Source organism: Triticum urartu, chromosome 5A, assembly GCF_056163025.1.
Source record: "Triticum urartu cultivar PI428250 chromosome 5A, HENAU_Tu73, whole genome shotgun sequence".
Taxonomy (NCBI): domain Eukaryota; kingdom Viridiplantae; phylum Streptophyta; class Magnoliopsida; order Poales; family Poaceae; genus Triticum; species Triticum urartu.
Window position 1 is genome coordinate 557149629 of NC_141877.1, and position 23558 is coordinate 557173186.

At 48.3% G+C, this 23558-nt stretch overlaps 1 protein-coding gene, 1 long non-coding RNA gene and 1 other non-coding gene across 3 annotated transcripts; 2 read left to right on the forward strand and 1 right to left on the reverse strand.

Moving 5' to 3' along the window:
• The first annotated feature begins 1288 nt into the window (after positions 1-1288).
• Positions 1289-4900, forward strand: LOC125510544 (linoleate 9S-lipoxygenase 2-like). The gene is made up of 7 exons (XM_048675760.2): positions 1289-1584; positions 1686-1978; positions 2085-2307; positions 2390-2728; positions 2981-3066; positions 3145-3824; positions 3916-4900. The coding sequence occupies exons 1-7, from the start codon at positions 1383-1385 to the stop codon at positions 4685-4687; spliced, it is 2595 nt and encodes an 864-aa protein (XP_048531717.2). The 5' UTR covers positions 1289-1382; the 3' UTR covers positions 4688-4900.
• Positions 4901-4965: 65 nt separating this feature from the next.
• Positions 4966-21563, reverse strand: LOC147972837 (uncharacterized). Its single transcript, XR_015602683.1, has 5 exons — positions 21223-21563; positions 21016-21113; positions 18010-18324; positions 17499-17625; positions 4966-8350 (listed from the first exon to the last, which is right to left on the reverse strand). It is a non-coding gene; the product is annotated as an uncharacterized LOC147972837 (long non-coding RNA).
• Positions 10513-10644, forward strand: LOC147972838 (small nucleolar RNA Z247). The gene has a single exon (XR_015606900.1). It is a non-coding gene; the product is annotated as a small nucleolar RNA Z247 (small nucleolar RNA).
• Positions 21564-23558: the final 1995 nt, after the last annotated feature.

The following is a 23558-nucleotide window of genomic DNA, read 5'->3' on the forward strand; positions in this document are numbered from 1 at the left end:
ACGTTTTTTCTGTTTCCGATAGGGCACGGCCGTGCCTCTCGCGGAAGCAAAACCGTACCTCTCACGAAAGAAAAAAATATCATGTTTTTGCATGTAATTTAATTAGTTGCTCCCACAAACACTTGTTCATTTGTGTCGACGCGTTGAGCCGTGATTTGTATTTGTTTCAACTCAAACAGACACACGCGGATCAGATGAATCGGCGCGTTCGAGTTGCCCTAAGGAATATGCCATGCAGGCTCAGCCGAGCGCCGGTAGTTAGCTAAACGACCCAAATTGTCTCAAAAAGAAAAGAAAAAAAGCTAAACGAGCCAAATTTACTCCTCGAGAGTCTGCATGGGTTGAATGCGAGCCACCAAACAAACACCTGTTGTTTCTTGGAACACCCGTCGTCGGCGTGGGTGATCTTGAGCGCGCGCGAGGCGCACGAATCTCTCGTGGGCGCGCCTCGTCCGTGACGCTGCTGGTCCCAAGTCGCGCGCATAGAGATGGTGCGCGCGTACCAGGAAGCCGGGTTTGATCCCTGTTTCAAATAAAAAATGCACATCTCTCCCATGATTGAGATAAGGCCATGATCGACACTCTAATTATAATTACAATTAATCAGCCCACGCTATCCTGATGCAGCTACTCCGCTGTATGTAACTGCGATCTTATCTTGATCCCCTGATAATCTAATCGATTTACATCGCTATCAAACAGTAAACCACTAGGCCCAAAGTCCAGAGTTATGCAGTAGCCAACGCTAAGAGCATCCCTCGAATATTTCCCCTATCCTTAAAAGTTAAATGTTTTGAGGTGTTATAAACATTTGCTTAGCTAGCAGATGCCGTAAACTTTAATCCTCTGTAAATGACATTTGGTTCACGCAGTTAATAGAACACTTTGCCTGGGTGCATGTTGTCCGCAAACCTTGAGCTAAATCCATCACACACGCACACATTAAACTTCCTAAATCCATCACACGCACTTTGAAATAAAAACATTGGCAGATTTCCATCATGAACATAACCCTGGCTAAATCAAACCATCACGAGATTCTGGCGAAATAAACCATTGACATGGTTGCTGCTGCTGTCCGTATGGAGCAGCACAAATCAAAACCCAACCCCCATTGACATGGCTACTCCCTTGTGTACGATTAGGATCTTATCCTGATCCACTAATAATCAAATCGTTTTACAGTATCAAATCAAACAGTAGGCCACTAGGACAACGTTATACACACTAGCCAACGCTAAGCTCACAGTCACACCCTACCCTTCGTCCATCTATAAATAGGCCGGTTGCTCGTCGAGAACTCTCACACCATCCACAGCAAGCAACACTAGCACTACACTCGTACCATTGTTCTTCCATCTTAGAAGCGTACGTACGCCAAGATGTTCGGCGGCGGTCTCCCCATCATCGGTGGGATCGGCGGGCTCACAGGGAGCAAGACCCGGCTCAAGGGGTCGGTGGTGCTGACCCGCAAGAATGCACTCGACTTCAACGACCTGGGCGCCACCGTCATGGACAATGTCACCGAGTTCCTCGGCCGCGGCGTCACCTGCCAACTCATCAGCTCCACCATCGTCGATTCCAGTGAGCACCATCGAGCACTCTCCTTCAGCATTGCGTACTTATCTTCCCGTGCAATGCAATGCAGTCTCTGATTAGCTTGTTTGTTTACGTGGCTCGGCTAGACAACGGGAACCGCGGGAAGGTGAGCGCGGAGGCGAGCCTGGAGCAGTGGATCACGAGCCTGCCGTTCATCACGGTGGGCGAGAACAAGTTCAGCGTCACCTTCGACTGGGCGGTGGACAAGCTGGGGGTGCCGGGCGCCATCATCGTCAAGAACAACCACGCCTCCGAGTTCTTCCTCAAGACCATCACCCTCGACAACGTCCCTGGCCACGGCAAGGTCGTCTTCGTCGCCAACTCGTGGGTGTACCCGCAGGCCAAGTACCGCTACAGCCGCGTCTTCTTCGCCAATGATGTGAGCGAGCTCTTCAATCGCCAATGATCCATGTGTTCAATGGATGCAACGTACGTTTTTGCATGTCCACTTATTTAAGTATACGTGTATGTACGTGCCTGCGCAGACGTACCTGCCCAGCAAGATGCCGGCGGCACTGAAGCCCTACCGCGACGACGAGCTCCGTAACCTGAGAGGGGACGACCAGCAGGGGCCTTACGAGGCGCACGACCGCGTCTACCGCTACGACGTCTACAACGACCTCGGCGACTCCCGCCAGATCCTCGGCGGCTCCAAGGAGTTCCCCTACCCTCGCCGCTGCCGCACCGGCCGCAAGCTCTCACAGACCAGTGCGTTTTATTTCTCTTTCTCTTTCTCAATCAGTAACACAGTCTCTACTTGGAACTTATGAGTACAATCCATTGCGCGCAGACCCTGATCGCGAGAGCCGGCTTCTGCCGCTGGTGCAGAGCATCTACGTGCCGCGGGACGAGCTGTTCGGGCATCTCAAGAAGTCGGACTTCCTGGGCTACTCGCTCAAGGCGCTGGTAGATGGCATCGTGCCGGCCATCCGCACCTACGTCGACCTCTCCCCCGGCGAGTTCGACTCCTTCGCCGACATCCTCAAGCTCTACGAGGGTGGCATCAAGCTGCCCAGCATCCCGGCCCTCGAGGAGGTGCGCAAGCGCTTCCCGCTCCAGCTCGTCAAGGACCTCATCCCCATGGGCGGCGACTACCTCCTCAAGCCCCCCAAGCCGCAAGTCATCAAACGTACCTACCTACCTACTGATATTTTACTTATTTTCCTTAAAAATAAACTTATATCTTACTTAAGTATTTCCTCCGTTTCAAATTACTCGTCGTGGCACCCTCCGTTTCAAATTACTCGTCGTGGTGCCACGACGAGTAATTTGGAACAAAGGGAGTAGATATAAATAATTCTATAAACTACTTCTGGTACATAGGATTCATCAAACGTTGGAAGAAAAATAAATATAATTTCGACTATTTACGCACGTGCAGAGGATGAGAAAGCATGGATGACCGACGCCGAGTTCGCAAGGGAGATTCTCGCCGGCGTCAACCCGATGATGATCACCCGTGTGACGGTGAGAGCCAAATTAAAAGTGCTAGTATGTATTAAACATGGACTAAACTAACGGTAAAACTAATCCATTGCATTGCAGGAGTTTCCTCCCAAGAGTAGTCTGGATCCCAGCCAGTACGGCGACCACACCAGCACCATCACCGAGGCGCAGATCGGGTCGAGCCTCGAGGGCCTCACCGTGCAGCAGGCAGTCTCCAGCAACAGGCTCTACATCCTCGACCACCACGACCACATGATGCCGTACCTCGTCAGGCTCAACAACCTCGACGACACCTTCCTCTACGCCACCAGGACTCTGCTCTTCCTCAAAGGTGACGGCACACTGGCGCCGGTCGCCATCGAGCTGAGCACGCCGCTGCTCCAGGGCGGCCTCACCACCGCCAAGAGCACCGTCTACACTCCGGCGTCCACCGGCGTCGAGGCCTGGATATGGCAGCTCGCCAAGGCGTACGTGTGCGTCAACGACTACGGCTATCACCAGCTGGTCAGCCACTGGCTCAACACGCACGCCGTGATGGAGCCCTTCATCATCGCCACCAACCGGCAGCTGAGCGTGACGCACCCGGTGCACAAGCTGCTGCACCCGCACTACCGTGACACAATGAACATCAACTCGCGGGCGCGCGAGCTGCTCGTCAGCGCCGGCGGGATCATCGAGCTCACCGTCTTCCAGCGCAAGTACGCCATGGAGATGTCCTCCGTCACCTACAAGGACTGGAACTTCAACGAGCAGGCCCTACCAGACGATCTAATCAAGAGGTAAGCAAGTTTTTCTTCGTATATAGCAGGTTAATCATGTGAAGAACCGTTCCTCAGTGAGTGACATGGTACTACTAATCATGAATTGCAGGGGCATGGCGGTGCGCGACCCATCTAGCCCGCACAAGGTGCGGCTGCTACTTGAGGACTACCCTTACGCGGTGGATGGGCTCGCTATCTGGACCGCCATCGAGCAGTGGGTGACAGAGTATCTGGCCATCTACTACACCAGCGACAGTGTGCTTCAGAGCGACGTGGAGCTGCAGGCGTGGTGGAAGGAGGTACGCGAGGTCGGCCACGGCGATCTCAAGGACGCGGCATGGTGGCCCAAGATGATGACGGTGGCGGAGCTGGTCAAGGCCTGCGCCACCATCATCTGGACCGGGTCCGCGCTGCACGCCGCCGTAAACTTCGGGCAGTACCCCTACGCAGGTTACCACCCCAACAAGCCGTCAGCGAGCCGTCGTCCGATGCCGGAGCCGGACACCGAGGAGTACGCCTTGCTGGCCCGCGACCCAGAAAAGGTGTTCATCCACACCATCACCAACCAGGTGCAGTCCATCATTGGCATTTCCCTGCTGGAGATCCTGTCCAAGCACTCCTCCGACGAGATTTATCTCGGGCAGCGTGACACGCCGGAGTGGACCTCGGATGCCAAGGCGCTGGAGGCGTTCAAGCGGTTCGGCACAAGGCTGGAAGGCATCGAGAGCCAGGTGGTGGCCTTGAACGGAAACCCCCAGCTCAAGAACCGCAATGGACCAGCCCAATTCCCCTACATGTTGCTCTACCCCAACACCTCCGACCACACGGGCAAGGCCGAGGGGCTCACGGCCAGGGGCATCCCCAACAGCATCTCCATCTGATGAGATATTCGGAGAAAGGTCGGTTCTCGCCAGCACGCAAAAATGTCAGGGTGCGTGCTTGCAACAACATTGCTTAAATAATCCAGTACATTAGTGCTCATTTGACACCCAAGTGTTATGTGCATGGGTAGCCACTGGCCAATGTATCATCTTTCATGTAATTTTCCCTTCCGAATTATATATTAATAAAGTGATGAGTTATGCTTCTTTTAATTGAAAGAGTAGGAAACATTAATAAACATATGCAGACTATCCTAGTGAAACGGGCATTGAAGGTGGTTTCGGTACATGGGCCTGAGGCGGTTTTCCGTCCGCCTATAAGCCATTGTCGCTAATGTGCCTAGAATTGGAGACGGATATCTAATTGCATGCAATGATATATCACTGTAAGTGGTGCATTGACAGAAATGCCTCACACGCTTGAAACATCAGAAGTGGCTTCTTATTTGGAACCACCTCCTATATACTAACGTTACATGTGGTTTCTTCAGCAGAATGACATGTATTTCGTGTTTGAGGGTGGTTTTCTTTTTCAATGTGTTTTCATAATGCACACATCCACATTCATCTCATAATTGCATTGTATCCTATTTCATAAACACATGTATATACATGTGTACTCGCAAAAAAAGGATATAAAAACTGCCGCAAATTTGTAAGAAAATGTTCGTGATTTAAAAAAACAGGATATAAAAAAAATGTTAGCGAACAATGTTCATGAATTGGAAAGAATTTGTAAGAAAATGTTCGTGATTTAAAAAAAACAGGATATAAAAAAATGTTAGCAAACAATGTTCATGAATTGGAAAGATGTTCATCAGATGAAACAGAAAAGGGGAAAGGAAAAACAAAACAAATTTGAAAATAAATAAAATGAAAATGAAAAACGGGAATGAAAAAGGAAAAGGAAAAAACAAATAAAAAATTCCAGAAATAAAAAACAAAGAAAATAAAAAAAGAACATGAAAAACGTTCTTGAATTTGAAAAAAAATGTTCGCGAATTCAAATAATGTTCACGATTTTGTTAAATGTTCGAGAATTATAAAATGTTCCAGAATTTGAAAAACAATCATGAATATGAAAAATGTAGGCAGATTCAAAAAATATTTCTGAGTTTCAGAAAGTATGAAATGCAAATTCAAAAAATGTTTGTGAATTTTCATAATTATTCATGAATTCTAAAGATCTTCATGATTTTAAAAATGTCTACAATTTCAAAAAAATTTCGTTAGTTGAAAAAATGTTCATGATTTCTAAAGAATGTTCGTGAATTTTTTTAAAAATACTATTTACGTATCTGTAAAAGATATTCATGATTTGGAAAAGGAGCATGGATTTGCAAAAAAAAATGTTCAGTAATTCAGAAAATGCCAAGAGTTTGTAATAAAATGTTTGAAATTTGGAAAATGTTAGCGATTTAGAAAAATCATGATATTAAGGAACGTTTGTGAACTCAAAAAATACTCATGATTTCAAAAAACTGTTTACAATTTCAAAAACCATTCAATAATTTGAAATATGTTTGCAATATGAAAAAGAAAAAATGGAAAAAGATATGAAAATAAAAAGGAAAATATTAATGAAAATAAAAAACGAACAAGATAAAATGACAATATAAAATGGAAATGAAAATATGGGACTAGAGATGAGTCAACTTTAGTTAAAAGGCGTCCGAATGATTCAGAGTTTTTAGATCTTAATGCAAAATTTGATAAAAGTGGGATTGGAGAGGTCAAAACTTTAAGTAGCAATGAACCCACTCTTTTGGATTTCAAAGAATTTAATTATTATAATTGTTCTTTAATAAATTGTATTTCCTTATTGCAATCCATGTTGAATTCTCCTCATGCTTATAATCAAAACAAAGTTTTCACTAAACATATCGTTGCTGCTTTGATGCAATCTTTGGAATAAAAGCTTGAATTGGAAGTTTCTATCCCTAGAAAACTTTATGATGAGTGGGAACCTACTATTAAGATTAATATTAAAGATTATGAGTGCCATGCTTTGTGTGATTTGGGTGCTAGCATTTCCACGATTCCAAAAACTTTATGTGATGTGCTAGGTTTCCGCGAATTTGATGATTGTTTCTAAAATTTGCATCTTGCAGATTTTACTATTAAGAAATCTATGGGAAAGATTAATGATGTTTTTATTGTTGCAAATAGTAATTATGTGCCCGTAGATTTCATTGTTCTTGATATAAATTACAATCCTAAATGTTCTATTATTCTTGGTATACCTTTCGTTAAAACGATTGGTGCAATTATTGATATGAAAGAAGAAAACATTAGATTTCAATTTCCGTTAAGGAAGGGCATGAAACACTTTCCTAAAAATAAAATAAAATTGACATATTAATCTATTATGAGAGCTAATTAAGGATTGCACACCAAAAATGACAATACCTAGATCTATTTGTGTTTTTATGCCTAGCTAAGAGCGTTAAACAATAGCGCTTGTTGGGAGGCAACCCAATTTTATTTTTGTTCTTTGCTTTTTGTTCTCCTTTGCAATAAATAATTCATCAGCCTCCGGTTAGATGTGTTTTTTTTTGTTTTAAGTAGTGTTTGTGTCAAGTAAGACCTTTTGGATGGCTTACGGTGATAGTTGATTTGATCTTGCTGAAAACAGAAATTTTTGCGCTCAGGAAAAAACAATTCTCATTTTTAACAGAAGCGTGATAATATACTGATTATTTTTGCAGAAGATCTCTACTCCTAATGTCTGAGTTGGTGAATAGCCTCCACGGTTTATTTTCGTCCCACCACTTTTAACCGTTTTCTTTCGCTAGTTTTTTTTCGTCCCCTCCCCCACCCCACCCCATCCCACGCAGCCATCCAAAAAACCCCACACCCAGCAAAAAATCCATCGATCCCATCCCCATCATTTTTTTTTTCATATCGAACCGGTGGGCAAATAACCAGTAAAAAACATGATCCCTCACGTACCACAATCTATCCATATCCACTCTTTCCTTCCATATCACCACTTTCCTACAATATCTATTCATACGGTGGCAACAAGCAATCTATTCAATTAAACACTCTTTCCTTCCACACCACTTCCCCAATATACTATCTATCTATTCTTATCGCGGCCACAATCAATCTATTCAATTAAAAAAAGTTAAATCCTTTAATCATCAATCATTCCATATACAAAACCAATCATCTTCAAGGTTCGAAGACGATGGAGAGTATTCCGATTCAAATCGGGACTCCTGGGCTGGGTGGCGAACCCTGCTTCAGCGTGGTTCCAATGCTTGGCGAGTATCCGTGAAGACGCACACCTGAAACTGTCAAGTGAGAGGGAGGCGCCACTGTCCTTCCTGAAACTGCCACAACACAGGTCAACACACGCAAGTTCTAACCTTGGGTGACAGGTTTTATGCACTTTCCTTCGTCTCCGATGGATAATGGATAGCTGCCACAGCACAGGTCAGCAAACACAGTCCTCGAACAGCAAACGCACAGCCCTAACACCCACTATTATAAGTCTCAGATGTATGGTCGTTTTTTCATTGAGTTGGTCATCCCTATAAGACCTAGGTAACTGCTAAAGGTAAAAACAATATTCTACCATAGTTTTTGGTATTTATTTGACAAGTTTTGGTATTTCTCACCTTGATAGATTATTGTGCATATGTTGATAACATATACCTGCCAGGAATTGTGAGGAAAAAATAGTTCAAAAACATGATCTGGTAGCAGTACTATGAAGCATCTATTTGACAGTACATGTAGGTAAGAAGCTTAATCATGTTGCTATCCCATTAAAAAGTACTCCTGGTTGTTGTATACTCATTGTAGTAAGAAGCCTAATCATGTTTCTATATCTGTAGGTAAGAAGCCTAATCATGTTGCTGTCCTAATCGTGTAGCAGTACTATGAAGCATCTATTTGACATTGTCAAGTTCCGTGATAAAAAGAATCAGTGAAGAAATATACCATGATAGTCAAGTTTCATTGATTTCAGAGGTCCCATAAGCCTGTCAAGAAAATAGCAGAGAGTTTTCAATGGTGAAAATAGAAAGTGGTTACATGACTGAAGCATGGTTTTCATAGTCTAAAATAATAGGAAAAAGTATATTTTTCGTCCCTTAATTTTCTTGATAGTCTAGAAATGGTCCCTCAACTCTAATACCAGCAAAATCTTGTCCTTCAATTTTTAAAACTGGATATTTTTTGTCCCTTGAGTTGCTTCGGGTGGTTTTGTGCTGACGTGGCATAGTTTTGACCATTGACTTCGCCACCTCATTGTCCACCTCAGCTTGGTCTTCCCCCTCTCATTCTATGCCCACCGGAGCACTTCACTGCCTGCGTCTGCTCCGGCCGCCACCTCCGTGTGCTTCGTGTGGTGGGATGCACGCGCACTTCTCCATCGCCTTCGCTGAGAGGGGCATGGACTGGGACAAGAGGCTGCTCGCCTGAGCGACTCTGACACGGAGAACGACGGGGGCTACGGTGGAACAGCGGACGTCGTCACTGAGGACACACAAGATGAGTACGACAACGGGAGCGCTGGCCTCGTGGACGGCGTGCTCGTCCCGGGTTGGATGGCCTATGCCGCCACCGCGGAGTCCGTGCAAGCCCTGACCTCCTCCACCTCCGGCAAGTGTGTTTGCGTCATGCACCGGGAGCGCAGCAGGCCACGGGGCGGAGCTCGACGTTGGCGCATGGCAACTGTTCGACAGAATGCCCACTAGATAGGAAAAAAGGAAGACGAGGAGAAAGAAGAAGGGCGAGGCCACGCCCTGGAAGACCGAATGCGCAGCTTCCTTCGTCATCGTCATCTCGTCCTTCCCTGTCTCTCGTTGAAGTAGGGCACGGTGGCCACGCCCTGGAAGCCAGTGTCGGCACATCCACGGCGAACACATGCCGGACGCCATTGTGCATGCCACCTCGGGCTCCGGCGTGTGCAGCAGCAGGCTGAGCACGTCTGCGTGGCTCGCGGGACCGTCGAATGCCGTCGCGGTGCTGACTGTTAGAATTAGTTTTTGTATAGGGATAGAATTCTCTTTGAATTGTAAACCTATTCTATCTCTTCTTCTGTTTCAACCTCTCCCGAATATCTCTCTGTAAACCGATCGATCTAGCCTCGATCCAAACTTGTAAGCCACGGCATATGTTCCATGTAATGCAATGCGGCCTGAGCAAAGGGTTCTACGCTTCCCATATTATTTCACATGGTAACAGAGCCTCTTCCTCAACAAAAACGCATCTAGCTACCTTCCTCCATCAAGAGCATGTCTACCACCTCCGCCGCCATGTCGCCCAGCACCATGGGTGCACTTTCCACCACCTCCTCCTCCACCTTCGCCTCCTCATCCACCACCACCACCTCATCCCTTGGACCACCACCACCTCATCCCTTGGACCACCACCACAGGAGAAGCTGACGAGGGGGAACTTTCTTCTCTGGAAGGCCGTCGTGCTTCCGCAGATCAAAGGAGCACAGATGGAGCATCATCTCGACGAGAAGAGCCCGACACCGCCGCCCACCCTCACCATCACCAAGGACGGCAAAGAAGAGCAGATCGCCAACTTTGAAAATACCCTCTGGTATGCACAACAGCAGCAACTTCAAGGATATTTGATGGGCTCTCTTTCCCGCGATATTCTTGCACAGGTCGCCACGTTACAGACGCCGGCCGAAGTTTGGCGTGCCATTCATGCCATGTTTGCTGCTCAGAGTCAAGCTCAAGCCATAAACACCTGCATCGAGCTAACCAATCTTCAGAAAGGTAATATGACCATGGCTGAGTACCTTGGCAAGATTAAAAGTCTTACAGATGAAGTTGCCTACACCACCGCCGTGCTTTCCGATCCGGAGATCGTCTCCAAAATTCTCGCCGGACTGGACATGGAATATAACCCTGTCGTCTCGGCGCTTGCTGCTCGGGTGGAACCGATCACGGTTCATGAGCTCTACAGGCAGCTCCCGAGCTTTGATGCCCGCCTCAGTCTTCTTCACGGCACCAGCCTTCGCCAATCTTCTGCCAACGCTGTGTCCCGTGGTCGCGGCCATGGGCGTGGTCACCAGGGGCAGCCCCGCACCGGTGGGCGCGGGCGTGGCCACCTTCAGGGAGATGGCGGCTACAACAGCTCTGGTGGCAGCGGCTACAACAACACCAACAAACCAGCAGGCGGCGGCTTCAACAACAACTCCGGCCACCGCTCCTCTTCCTCCCGGGGGCGCCCTCGGTGCCAACTCTGCAAAAAGGCAGGACATGAAGTTCTGGATTGATGGCATCGGTATGATGAAGATTTTTTCCCTGACGCACGTCTTGTTGCTGCAGCTATGCACGAGCAAGGGGGCGATGGCGTGTGGTACGTCGACTCCGGTGCAACCGACCACGTTACTGGTGAACTAGAGCAACTCGCTCTCCGGGAGAAATACCTTGGCAACGATCAGATTCACACTGCAAGTGGTGGAGGTATGGATATTCGACACATTGGTCAAGCTTTTATTAATTCTCCTACTCTTAAACGTGATCTTGTTCTAAACGATATCCTTCATGTTCCACAAGCTAATAAAAACCTTGCCTCCATGTCTCGTTTAGCCACCGATAATAATGTCTTCTTTGAAACTCACCCTCGTTACTTTTTTATAAAGGATCGGGCAATGAGGGAACTTCTACATCACGGTAGATGCATTGGAGGGCTCTACCCCATCTCATCCGGAGTTTTCAACCACAAGCGCCGTCATGCTTATTCTGTCATCAAGCCCTCTTTGGCACGGTGGCATCAAAGATTAGGACACCCATCATCAGTCATAGTCAAACAAGTAGTTAATAAAGGCAATTTGCCCTTGTCATATAGTCAATCCAGTGAGTCTGTTTGTGAAGCTTGTCAGTGTGCCAAGAGTCATCAACTCCCTTATCCTAGGTCAAACAGTGTGTCCCATGCTCCTTTAGAGCTTATTTTCAGTGATGTATGGGATCATGCTAGAGATTCTTTTGGAAGAAAAAAAATATTATGTCAGTTTCATCGATGATTTTAGCAAGTTTACTTGGATTTACTTGTTAAAGCACAAATCTGAAGTTTTTTCTGTGTTTCAAGAATTCCAAAAGCTTGTTGAAAGGCACTTTAACAGGAAAATTTTGGCAGTCCAAAGTGACTGGGGAGGGGAGTACGAAAAGCTCAACTCCTTTTTCCGTAACATAGGCATTGAACATCATGTCTCTTGCCCTCATGCTCATCAGCAAAACGGCTCTGCTGAGAGAAAACATCACCACATTGTTGAAGTTGGCCTTTCCCTCCTTGCACATGCCTCCATGCCTCTCAAATATTGGGATGAAGCATTTATCGCAGCCACCTATCTTATCAATCGTCTTCCGAGTAAAGTCATTGGTAATTCCACTCCATTAGAGCGATTATATCATCAAACTCCCGATTATAACTCTCTTAAATTTTTTGGGTGTGCTTGCTACCCAAATTTACGTGCATATAATCGCCACAAGCTCGAGTTTCGATCCACCCAATGTGTTTTTCTTGGCTATAGTAATCTCCACAAAGGGTACAAATGCTTAGAGATTGCAACTGGCCGTATCTATATCTCTAGAGACGTTGTTTTTGATGAAACTCTTTTTCCATTCGCCAAACTTCACCCAAATGCTGGAGCTCTCCTACGTGCTGAAATAGCCCTTCTTCCAGATCACGGGGGAGAATTATATAAAGCTGATCTTGTGAAGAATTCCATAAAAAATTCGGATTCTAGTGATATTTGTGCATATTCGGGTCATGATTTCATGTATGCAGAAACAGACAAAGAAGGCGCTGGATCCCATGCAGATTCCGGTGGCAGCGGCACAGCTTCGGGTGGCAGCGGCATTCGATCCGAGGTAGATCCCCGCGCCAGTCCCGCTGTCTCCAGCGCCGCGCGATCCGAGGACGATCGCGGGCATCCGCATGCAGCCAATTGCGTTGGGGCGGCTGACAGGCCCGACCGCATGGAGCCCACCGTCTCAGACGCGCTGGTGGCCGACAGCCCGCGTGCAGCGGGGCCTGATGCTGAGCCCACCTCGTCAAGAGCGGACGGGGGCGAATCACCTCGCGCCACTAGCCCGTGGGCCGACCCAGGAACCGACAGCAGGATGCCTGGCACGTCTGCTCGCGATCCGCCTCAGATCGGGAGCTGGATCGGGAACCTGCGGCTGTCTCGCAGGAAGATCTTTTGTGGCGCAACCAACAGAGACTGCCACATCGGGATCTTCTGTGCAAACTTCACCAGCAGCAGCTCCGCGACGCCATACACGATCTCAGTCAGGTATTATCAAGGAAAAAGAATATACTGATGGTACTGTAAGGTATGACAGGGTCAAAAGAGCTTTCCTTAGTAGTTTTGGTGAACCAACCCACTTGCATGATGCACTTAATCATAAAGGATGGAAGGAGGCTATGGATAGTGAATACAATGCACTCATGAAAAACAAAACTTGGCACTTAGTACCACCAAGGAAGGGAAATAATGTTATAGATTGTAAATGGGTATACAAGATCAAGAGAAAATCCGATGGGAGTATAGACAGGTACAAGGCTAGATTAGTTGCTAAAGGATTTAAACAAAGGTTTGGCATTGATTATGAAGATACCTTTAGTCCTGTTGTTAAGGCGGCTATTATTCGGCTTGTGTTGTCTATTGCTATTTCCAGAGGTTGGAGCCTACGGCAACTAGATGTTCAGAACGCGTTTCTTCATGGTGTTCTTGAGGAAGAAGTGTTCATGCGGCAACCACCGGGATATGAGAACCAAAGCACACCACATTATGTCTGTAAGTTGGATAAAGCTTTATATGGTTTGAAACAGGCCCCTAGAGCTTGGTACTCAAGATTGAGCATGCAGTTACAACAACTTGGGTTTACACCATCAAAAGCAGATACATCTTTGTTCTTTTACAATAAAGGCAATATCACTATATTTGTGCTTGTTTATGTTGATGATATAATTGTTGCTAGTTCAAGCTCAGATGCCACCACCTGTTTGCTTAAGGATCTGAAATTGGAGTTTGCTCTTAAGGATTAGGTGATCTTCACTACTTTCTTGGAATAGAGGTTAAACAGGTAAAGGATGGCATACTTCTCACACAGGACAAATATACTACTGATATTCTCAGGAGACTGGGATTGGAACATTGTAAACCTGTGAGTACACCAATCTCAACCTCAGAAAAACTTACAGTTGAAAGTGGAGAAGTGCTTGGACCAGAGGATGCAACAAATTACAGAAGTGTTGTAGGTGCTTTACAATACTTGACTCTTACACGTCCTGACATTTTTTATTCTGTGAACAAAGTATGTAAATATTTACATGCACCTAGAACTACTCATTGGACTGCAGTCAAGAGAATTTTGAGATATCTTAAGTTTTCAGAGGGACTTGGGCTTCATATTACCAGGTCTTCATCCATGCTTGTTACTGCATATTCTGATGTAGACTGGGCAGGTTGTCCTGATGACAGAAGGTCCACAGGTGGTTTTGCTGTGTTTCTGGGAACAAACCTTGTATCATGGGGTGCAAGAAAACAGGCTACAGTTTCAAGGTCTAGTACTGTGGCTGAGTATAAAGCTTTGGCTAATGTAACAGCTGAAGTAATGTGGATACAGATTTTACTTTATGAGCTTGGAATTAGAGCTCCACAAGCTGCTAGGTTATGGTGTGATAACATTGGTGCCACCTATCTTTCAGCTAATCCTGTTTTCCATGCACGAACCAAACATATTGAAGTTGATTTTCACTTTGTCAGAGAAAGAGTAGCTCGAAAGCTACTTGACATTCGGTTCATACCCACAGGAGATCAACTTGCAGATGGCTTTACAAAACCACTGACCGTGAGACGGCTAGATGAGTTCAAGGGAAAGTATCAAGTACTCCTACCCCTAGGGTGCTCCCGGTGCACCCATGCCAAAAAACATTTTTAAAATATTCAAAAAATTCTGAAAAAAATGCAGCACATCGATGGAACATCGATGTCTCTTGTCACAAAATTTCAAATCAAAATTCGAAACATTGCTCGAGATATAAAAATGACAAATTTGACATCAATGTGATAATGGGCCAAATCTAAAGCTCAACTTATGTTATGTACAAAAACTTGTCATTTTTGTATCTCGAGCAATGTTTCGAATTTTGATATGAAATTTTGTGACAAGAGACATCGTTGTTCCGTTAACGTGCTGCATTTTTTTCCAGAATGTTTTGAACAATTTAAAAATGTTTTTCGGACATTTGAAGCACCGGGAGTACCCCAAGCCTGGAAGTACTAGATACTTTCCCATGAGTTCAAGTACAATCTTAATCTTGGCAAAGCTTCATGAGATTTAGATTGAGGGGGAGTGTTAGAATTAGTTGTTATATAGGGATAGAATTCTCTTTGAATTGTAAACCTATTCTATCTCTTCTTCTGTTTCAACCTCTCCCGAATATCTCTCTGTAAACCGATTGATCTAGCCTCGATCCAAACTTGTAAGCCACGGCATATGTTCCATATAATGCAATGCGGCCCAAACAAAGGGTTCTAAGCTTCCCATATTATTTCACACTGACAACCAGTCTGTAGACGAGCCTTTGGCATTCATAGCCAGCCTTCGTGTGTGTGTGCTGTGTTTCCGGCCGGTTGGCTGCGTGCGTGGGAGTGGTGCGATTCTGGCCGGTGGTAAATCAATTAGCTTAGCTAGCTTCGCACTGGTGAATCGTTCAAGTTGATTGCTGCTCTAAACGTGTGCGTCTTGCTGTATCAATCGGAGCTAACTACGTTTGTGCAAGATGGGCGAGGCGGAGGAGCATAGCTGCATAGAGGCGAGGCCGCGGCCGGAGCAGACACACGTGGGTCATGGCGAGGTGCTCCCGTGGAGAGAGAGAAGGAGAGAGAGACGAAGGTGAGGTGGACAATGAGGTGGCGAGGTCAACGGTCAAAACCATGTCATGTCAGCACAAAACCATCCAAAACAGTTTGAGGGATGAAAAATATTCGGTTTCAACAATTGAGGGACTAGATTTTACTGGTTTTAGAGTTGAAGGACTATTTCTAAACTATCGAAATAGTTAAGGGACGAAAAATATACTTATCCCAAAATAATATCACCTGAACACAGGGTGAGTATGTACAGGGCAAAGCGAGGAGACAAATACAAACCAAAAGGACTTTACGTGTTGCAATGCTATGCTATAAAAACTGAAATGAAGTCAGAAGTAATTATGCAAGCAAGAGAAAACAGACACCTTGTAGATTTCATGCTCATGCTTGCCAGGATAGCCTCATATATATCAGCCTTCTTCCAGGCTAACATTATTTGATGGTTCATTCATATATGTTGCTCTTTTGGATTCACTACATTAGTAGATATACATCAGTTTCTTTTGTGCTTTAAAATTTTAGTTTTGGAAAAACACGCACAAACTATTCAGTTTCTTAATCTTCATCAACTGAAGGCAGTTATGTAAGCTAACTGGAAGAGCTAATGTTTTGTTTAATTTCATTTTCAGCGCTGAAAGACCATGCCGCTTGAAGATATGGAGGCGCCAAATCTATGTCAACCCCATCTTGGTGATACCTCTACCCGAGACCCTCTTGCTGACATCTCTAATGTTGATCATCATTTCCGAATGACTGCAATGCCAGTGCAAGGTAATTGCGAGCATAATTTCTTATAATTTATCATATTGGGCATACATATAGTTGATGAGGTTTTTCTGCTGTTATTAAATGGTTGTAACATTGGTAGCCTCACATGACCTTACCCCGTATGGATTTTGCTGGTAAAGGGTAAACCTTGCTAAGCAACACCGACATAGCAAGGAAAATGAAACAATCGATGCGATAAATGCCAGCCAACACCCTCTTAGCGGCATCTCCACTATTGATCAACTCCTCAACTGGAGTCCAGGTATAGTAGCATGGCAGAACCGAAAGGGCAATTCTTGATGTCTAAAGTCTGGAGGTACTCTCCACTGGTTTTAATTGCCTTTCTACTCATTTCAGTAAAGATTGTTCCACAAGAACCATCGCATGCCATGATATCTGACCGTAACATGCCAGATACGGTTTAAGGTACTGCTGATACAATTCATGATGATGAAGAACATAACATGACCTCATCAATAGAAAAAAGGGACATTATAAACGCACGGAGAAGGGCAGCTTATAAGGAGAAAAAAGAAAAGGAAGATGCTCCGATTATGTACCATCACAAGAACAAAGGGATAAGATAGACACTAAACGACGGGCAACATACCACAGAAGAAAAAAGGTAAAACAAACCCTGATCATACATATTCTTTACTCCACTTATTATGTGCATTTTGACTTTTATTAAGGATAATTTTTTTCGTTAATTCAGTTAAGAAATAAATTGATATCATGGTATGGGTCGGTAATACCCAAAAAAATAACTAAATTAGAGGAAATTCCCCTCTTTAATAGTACATATCTCAGACTAATGTTAGAAATCTTTTGGAGCTATTCCAGAGTAAGCTTGTATGAACAGTATGTACATGTCATGCTTCTTAATTTGTGTCCCAGACTTTCTAATCACGTACTCCCTCCGTCCGGAAATACTTGTCCGAGGAATGGGTGTATCTAGATGTATTTTAGTTCTAGATACATCTATTTGTATCCATTTCTACGACAAGTATTTCCGGACAGAGGGAGTATATGATGCTTTCATACACTTGTATAGACTCAAATTGTTTATAATGTTATCCTTGATGTTTTGCATCTGTCAGATAGTACAAGACATGAATCACAAAGTAATGCTTACAGTCAAAAAAATGTGAAGCTTGGCAGGGTATGGTGCTCAAATATGTGTACCTCAAAACTTAATTTTGTTCGCCTGCATCAATCATCCAGTTCTGGTCTAACTTCATTTTGCAAGTTCAGTGTGAGCAATATTTACTTTCCACACTATATCACGAACTTCTCTCCATTTTACGGGTACCTGCAAAACTAATCAACTTAAACAGGGCCATCTGAACATAAGTACAAATTAGATAAGTCAGGAGACAGTAACAGGAATGTCCACCTCCATAATAGGAGCAAGCAAAATTCAAAACATTTTGTTGTGGCCAAATTAAATATAAATGTACATGCGACATCTTGACCACATAATGTATAATCACTAAATTAGGTGGTTCAGCTTGAAGATATATGTTCATATGGTGAGTGTAGGACCAAACTCCAGCAACTTTTTAGCTCAGAGAGTAAACGGCTATAGAATTTTACAGGAAAAAAACTACATACTGCTCCCTCTAACAAAATATGAGACATTTTTTGCATTTCCGACAGCTCCCAAATCTCTATAAGAGTACAATTCTGCCCTCACCATTGTCCAACTCCCAAATCAGTTTGAGATTGAACCTCGCCGTCGGCAGCACCTCGTGCCTCGCCCAGCAACTCACGCCTCGCCCACTGCTCACCGCTCTAGGTGCTCACCACCTCCTTGCCCGCTCCTTGCCCAGGCACCGCTCGCCGCACCCCGGCACTCCTCCTCGGCCAGGCGCCCAGGCGGAGGCCACCATCCCGCCCCGAGAGGCACTGCTGGTGCTCTTCCTCACCGTGTTGGCCCAAGCACTCCTCGCTGCCCGGAGGCACTGCGGGCCCAGGCACTCCTCACCCGACAACACCTTCTCATCTGCAACTGATTCAAATTAATTTCAGAGGAGGAGGAGCAGAGGCAGTTATTGTGCTAAACTGATTGAAACTGTGCAGCTACTCTAAATTCACAACAACTACAGTTACTGTACAACTAACAAACTGTACTCCAGTTAATTGTACTGCAGAGTAACAAACTGTAGAGACAAGAACGGAACAGAACTATACAAACTGAACTGGACTGAAGTAGTAGAGGAACGAAACACTTGCACTGAACTAAACTTAACCTAACATTTGCAGATGCAAAAGTAGTAATCTTAACATGCATGCATCATCTAGTCCTCCAGAAACAAGCCCTACAAGCATTCAGTGTTGATAGTACAAGCCCTAAACAATTCTTTATGCTCATTCCAGTGTTGACAGCATGCATCTTCTCCTAAACAATTTTTGCATCATCTAAATACTCTAACTACTACATCATCTACTCCAGTTCAGCATCATATTAAATACTCTAACTATTGCATCATCAACAACATGCTGACCAAAATACTCCAAGCACGTGCATCAAAGAATCATCTACTCCATCTACAGCACTCCTAAACTGAAAAAAATCATCTGCTAAGCATTACTCCATCTGAAAATCATCTGAAAATAATAATATGCTAAACTGAAAAGATTCATCTGCTAAACTCAAGTGCATTTTCAGTTATGTTTATTTTAGCAGCAGTACTACAACACTACTCTAGCAACAATAATGGATGAGGGCATCTCCAGCCGTTGGCCCCCCAGGAGGGGCAAAAAATCGCCCCCTGGGGCGCACCGGCGTTAAACCGCGCACTGGGGGCATGATGCCCCCCAGTCGCGGCGCCCACGTTATTTTAAAGAAGTCAAATACGGCGCAAACACGACACAAATTTAACGCAAACATCGGCGAGTTCATTCAAATTTAAACATATTTTACAAAAAAAGAAAAAACTACCGTGGGCTACCCCGCCGTCTCCCTCGCCGCCCGCCTCGCCGCCCGCCCACGCGGTTCTACATGCCGAGGAGGCTGTAGAACCGCGTGTAGTCACCGCCGCCGTCGTCGTCATCGTCGTCGCCCCCGCCTACGCCTCCGCCGTCCCTGCTGCATCCCTCCCCTGGTTGGCGCGGCGGGTTGGACGGTCCGGGGGCGTCGTCGTCGTCGTCGCTGTCGAAGACCACGATGCCGTGCTCGTCCTCGCGCCCACGCTTGCGGACGGCGATCTCCTCCAGGGCCCGGCGCTGCCGGACCATCTCGTCGCGGAGGTAGTCGTCCCGCGCCCACCGCAGGGCGTCCTCGTCGGAGAAGCCGCGCCGGGCTATCTCCTCATACTCCGGGGAGGCCGGGCTCCAGCTTGGGCTCGACGAGGGCGAAGCGGCCGGCGGGGGAGGCGTTGTCGCCGATGCGGACGCCGGAGCTGCGGGTGCGCGCGCTGACAGGCGTGTCCTGGGGCTCCGGCTTGACGGGGCGGAGGCAGGTAGAGCCCGACGAGCGGCCGGACGAGGAGGACGACGCCCCAGGCCGCTCCATGCGCCTCGGCGTCCAGGAGCTCCCACGACGACGTGAGGAGGACGGGGTAGCGGGGTACTCGAGGCGCGGCGTGTTGCCTCCCTCGATGTACTCGAGGACGGCCTCCACCGTGCGGCCGGGCACGCCCAACCACCGGCGCCGGCCATCGGAGTTGAGCCTGCCGGAGGGCACGACGCCGTTGGTGGCCTCGAGCTGCTCGACGTGACGGCGACGGAAGTAGGGCTCCCAGAGCGGGCTGTCGGGGACGTATCGTGGCCCCTCCCTCGCCGCCCGCGGCAGGGACGCGCGGATGCGTGCGATCTCCGCATGCCGCGCCGCGCCCGTGGGTACCAGGGGCACCGGCACGCCGCCGGCGCTGATCCTCCACGCCCCGGGCACCCGCATGTCCGGCGGGACCGGGTACTCGGCCTCGAAAAGGAGGCGAGCCTCGTCCTCGTGAAGATGGCGGCGGCCGAAGCCGTTCGCCGCCGCGCCGTCGCCTGGGAAGCGCTCGGCCATGGGTGTGATGAACTGGAGACGGCGAGAGAGAGGAGAGGGAGGCACGGCGACGGCGAGAGAGTGTGAGATCGCCGAGTGCGCTGGGGCGCGTCTTATATAGGCCGATGCGCCGCCCGTGCGCGTGGCGGGCGAGGGAGGGCGAGGGACGCGCGTCATCCGGTCTTCACTGCGCCGCCCGTGAGGCATCAATGGAGCAGGCTGACCGGCGCGGCAGCGCGGCAGCTTTGGCATTGATTCGCCGCGAGAAACGAGGCGGTGAGGACGACGAAGGGTCGAGAAGAGAGCCGTGTCGCTGACGCGGCGGGCCCGCGGCTGTTTCGTGCTAAAACAGTTCGCCCCGGCGCCCCCGGGCGCCCCCAGCGTGCCGAGTTCGGCCTGGGTCCGCCGGCGCTGTTTTCGGCCCGGGTCGGCGAAAATCGGGCTCCTGGGGGCGCGACTGGGCCGATTTTTCGGCGCCGGCGCAAAAAAAATGCCTGGGGAGGCCTTCCTGAGGGCGCGGCTGAAGATGCCCTGAGTATGTTGGAATTTCGAACCACGTACACTGATTTTCAAACCGTGTACACTATGCAACAGTACAGTTCATGCCAATCAGTGCTACTCCTTTCAGTTACAGAGACCATCCCTACTGTACTGCAAAACCTAGACTGAGGAGACGCAGTACTGTAAGTGCTGGAGTAACTGTCTTACAGCTAATCAGTGCAGACGCGGCAGCCGCTTCTTCCGGAGCTGCATCGTTGTCCATATCCCATCGTTCTTCCCTCTGCAACACGCATCCCTACTCCCATCTGCATCCCATCAATAATCACAACCATATACCATCCACACAAGAATCACAACAGACTATACTCCTAATCAAGAATCCACCCAGGCAGACACTACAGGGAAGATGCACACCTTGTAGGTCTTGCCGTCGAGCGTAGAGCGTGGTAGGCGACTGGGATTCCGGTGCGGGCTCGATCTCGGGTGCCGTCGAGATGGAGGGCGGCTTTGGCGTAGAGAGCCCATCGGGGACGGTAGCGTCCAGTACAGGCGCACAAGGCCACCATGCCCGCGCTCCTCCCGCGCCTCCTTGGCCTTAGAGCACGCAACACAGGGGAGAGGGAAAGGTGACACGGGCGAGAGGGAGAGAAGGCGGCGAAGCGCTTCATTGGAGGGAGGCGGCGACGCCGGTGAGAGGGGGGCGGCCACACGCACCGTCGGAAGAGAGCTAGGGATTTGGTGGAGAGGAATGACCAACCGAGGCCTCATTCGGTTTGGAGGATTTTCGTAGGAAAAACATAGAAACAAGGATTCCGGAGGAAAATTTCTTATATATGCATTCGGTTTGTAGGAAATGCGTACAGGAATTTCGTAAGAATACTACTCATTTCCTGTGTTTTTGGAGGAAACTACACATCCACTCAAAACTCATTTTGCGCGTAGGAACGAGGCAAGTCAATTCCTTAGGATGGCAAGTGCCATCCTATCAAATTCCTATACCACTCCTAATTCCTACGTTTTAATTTCCTCCAAACCAAATGAGCCCCGAGAGTGTGACGGGAACGGGAGTGTGGTGCGGGGAGAGTGAGGGGCTGAGGCTGCTTGTAACGGGGAGTATCATATACTAGTATCATGCACATAATACTAGTGTATGATACTACATTTGTAATGCATGGTATCATATGTTGGTATCATATATGACTATATTTATTGCCATGCATGACACAAAATAGCACATCATTTAATATGATATAGTATCATGATATGATACTCAAACTTCTCTTTCCTCATTTAATTCTATGACACATCATTAAAATTGCTTAGTTGGCATGTATGATACTATCTATGATACTCCCATTACGACCAGCCTGAGGGGTAAGAGCATCTCCAGCCGTTGGCCCGCCAGGGGGCGCCTAAAATCTCCGTCTGGGGGTGAGCCGGCGCAAAAATTGGGCCTGGGGCGAGTTGGTCCCCAGCCCCAGCCCCAGGCCCGCCCCCAGGCGCGTTTAAAAATAAAAGATGTATAGCAAATTTTGGCACAGTTCGGCAAAGTTCGGCTAAACACGATAAATTTCGGCCAACTTGGGCATATATTTCGACAAAGTTCACGGATTTTCATTACATAGCACATATATAAACTAATCTAAAAAAGAAACTAGTTGAAGTCGTCGCCGTTGCCGCCATCCTCACCGCCGTCGTCGTCGGCGGCCTTCTCCTCCTTGACGCAGGCGCCCCTGCTGGACCCGGCGTCGCATGGCAGACTGGTGGCGGCGCGTCATCGTCGTCGCTGTCGTAGATGACGACGACTCCGCCTTCGTCGCGGCCGCGTCGGCGCTCCGCGAAGCGGCGCAGGGCGGCGCACTGGCACTCCTTCGCCTTCTCCAGGCGCTCCTTCTCCATCGCTATGGAGTCCCTGCGCGCCCATTCCAGGGCCGTGTCGTCGTCGTCGAGCTCCGTCTTCATCGGCGCGAGCCCGGCTCCGTCTTTGGCTTGACGAAGCACGGAGAAGGAGCCGACGAGGAGGCGCGCCGGCCGCCCTCGTTGATGACGATGCCGGCGCTGCGAGTGCGCCTGCCGAGCGGCATCTCCGCCGTGGGCTCGGCCTTGACGCCGATCAGGGCCGGAGTACCGGAGGAGTGTGAGGAAGATCGCGAGGAGGAAGAAGAAGAGGAGGACCCGAACCTCCTTGGCGCCCATGGCCCGGTGTGTCGGTGGTGCGCCGAGGCGGCCACCCTCGCCGGGGGGTACGCCAACGGCGGGTCATTGCCGCCCTCAAGGTATGTCAGCACGCCCTCGAGTGTGCGGCCGGGGACGCCCTACCACAGGTGGGGCCCCTCGTTGTTCTTCAGGCCGCCGACCACCGGCGCGCCGTTGGTGGGCGCCAACTGCTGCTGCTGGCGGCGCTCGAAGTACGCCGCCCAAGCCGCGTGGTTGTCGGCGGCGTACTGGGGGAGGGAGAGCTGGGCGTCGGTGAGGGAGGCGCGCACGACCTCGACCTCCTCGGCGAAGTATTTGGGCTTGGCCACGGCATCGGGCAGTGGGGGAATGGGCACCCCCCCCTCGTTGCTGAGCTTCCAACCCGTCGACCCGGCGCGCATGTCCGGCGCCGCCGGGATGTTCGCCTGGAATAGGAGCCAGGACTCCTGTTCGCGGAGCAAACGGCGGCCGAAGCCATTGGCCGCCGCCTTGTCTCCGGGGAAACGCTCTGCCATCGGGAGAGGGGGAGAGGGAGAGGGAGGGGCTGGGCGGCG

Excerpts from the sequence above, each read along its gene's own strand:
- LOC125510544 (XM_048675760.2), top strand. The coding sequence starts at position 1,383 with ATGTTCGGCGGCGGTCTCCCCATCATCGGTGGGATCGGCGGGCTCACA. Across the intron at positions 1,979-2,084 it reads GCGTCTTCTTCGCCAATGAT|ACGTACCTGCCCAGCAAGAT; the intron begins GTGAGCGAGCTC and ends GTGCCTGCGCAG. Across the intron at positions 3,067-3,144 it reads TGATGATCACCCGTGTGACG|GAGTTTCCTCCCAAGAGTAG; the intron begins GTGAGAGCCAAA and ends ATTGCATTGCAG.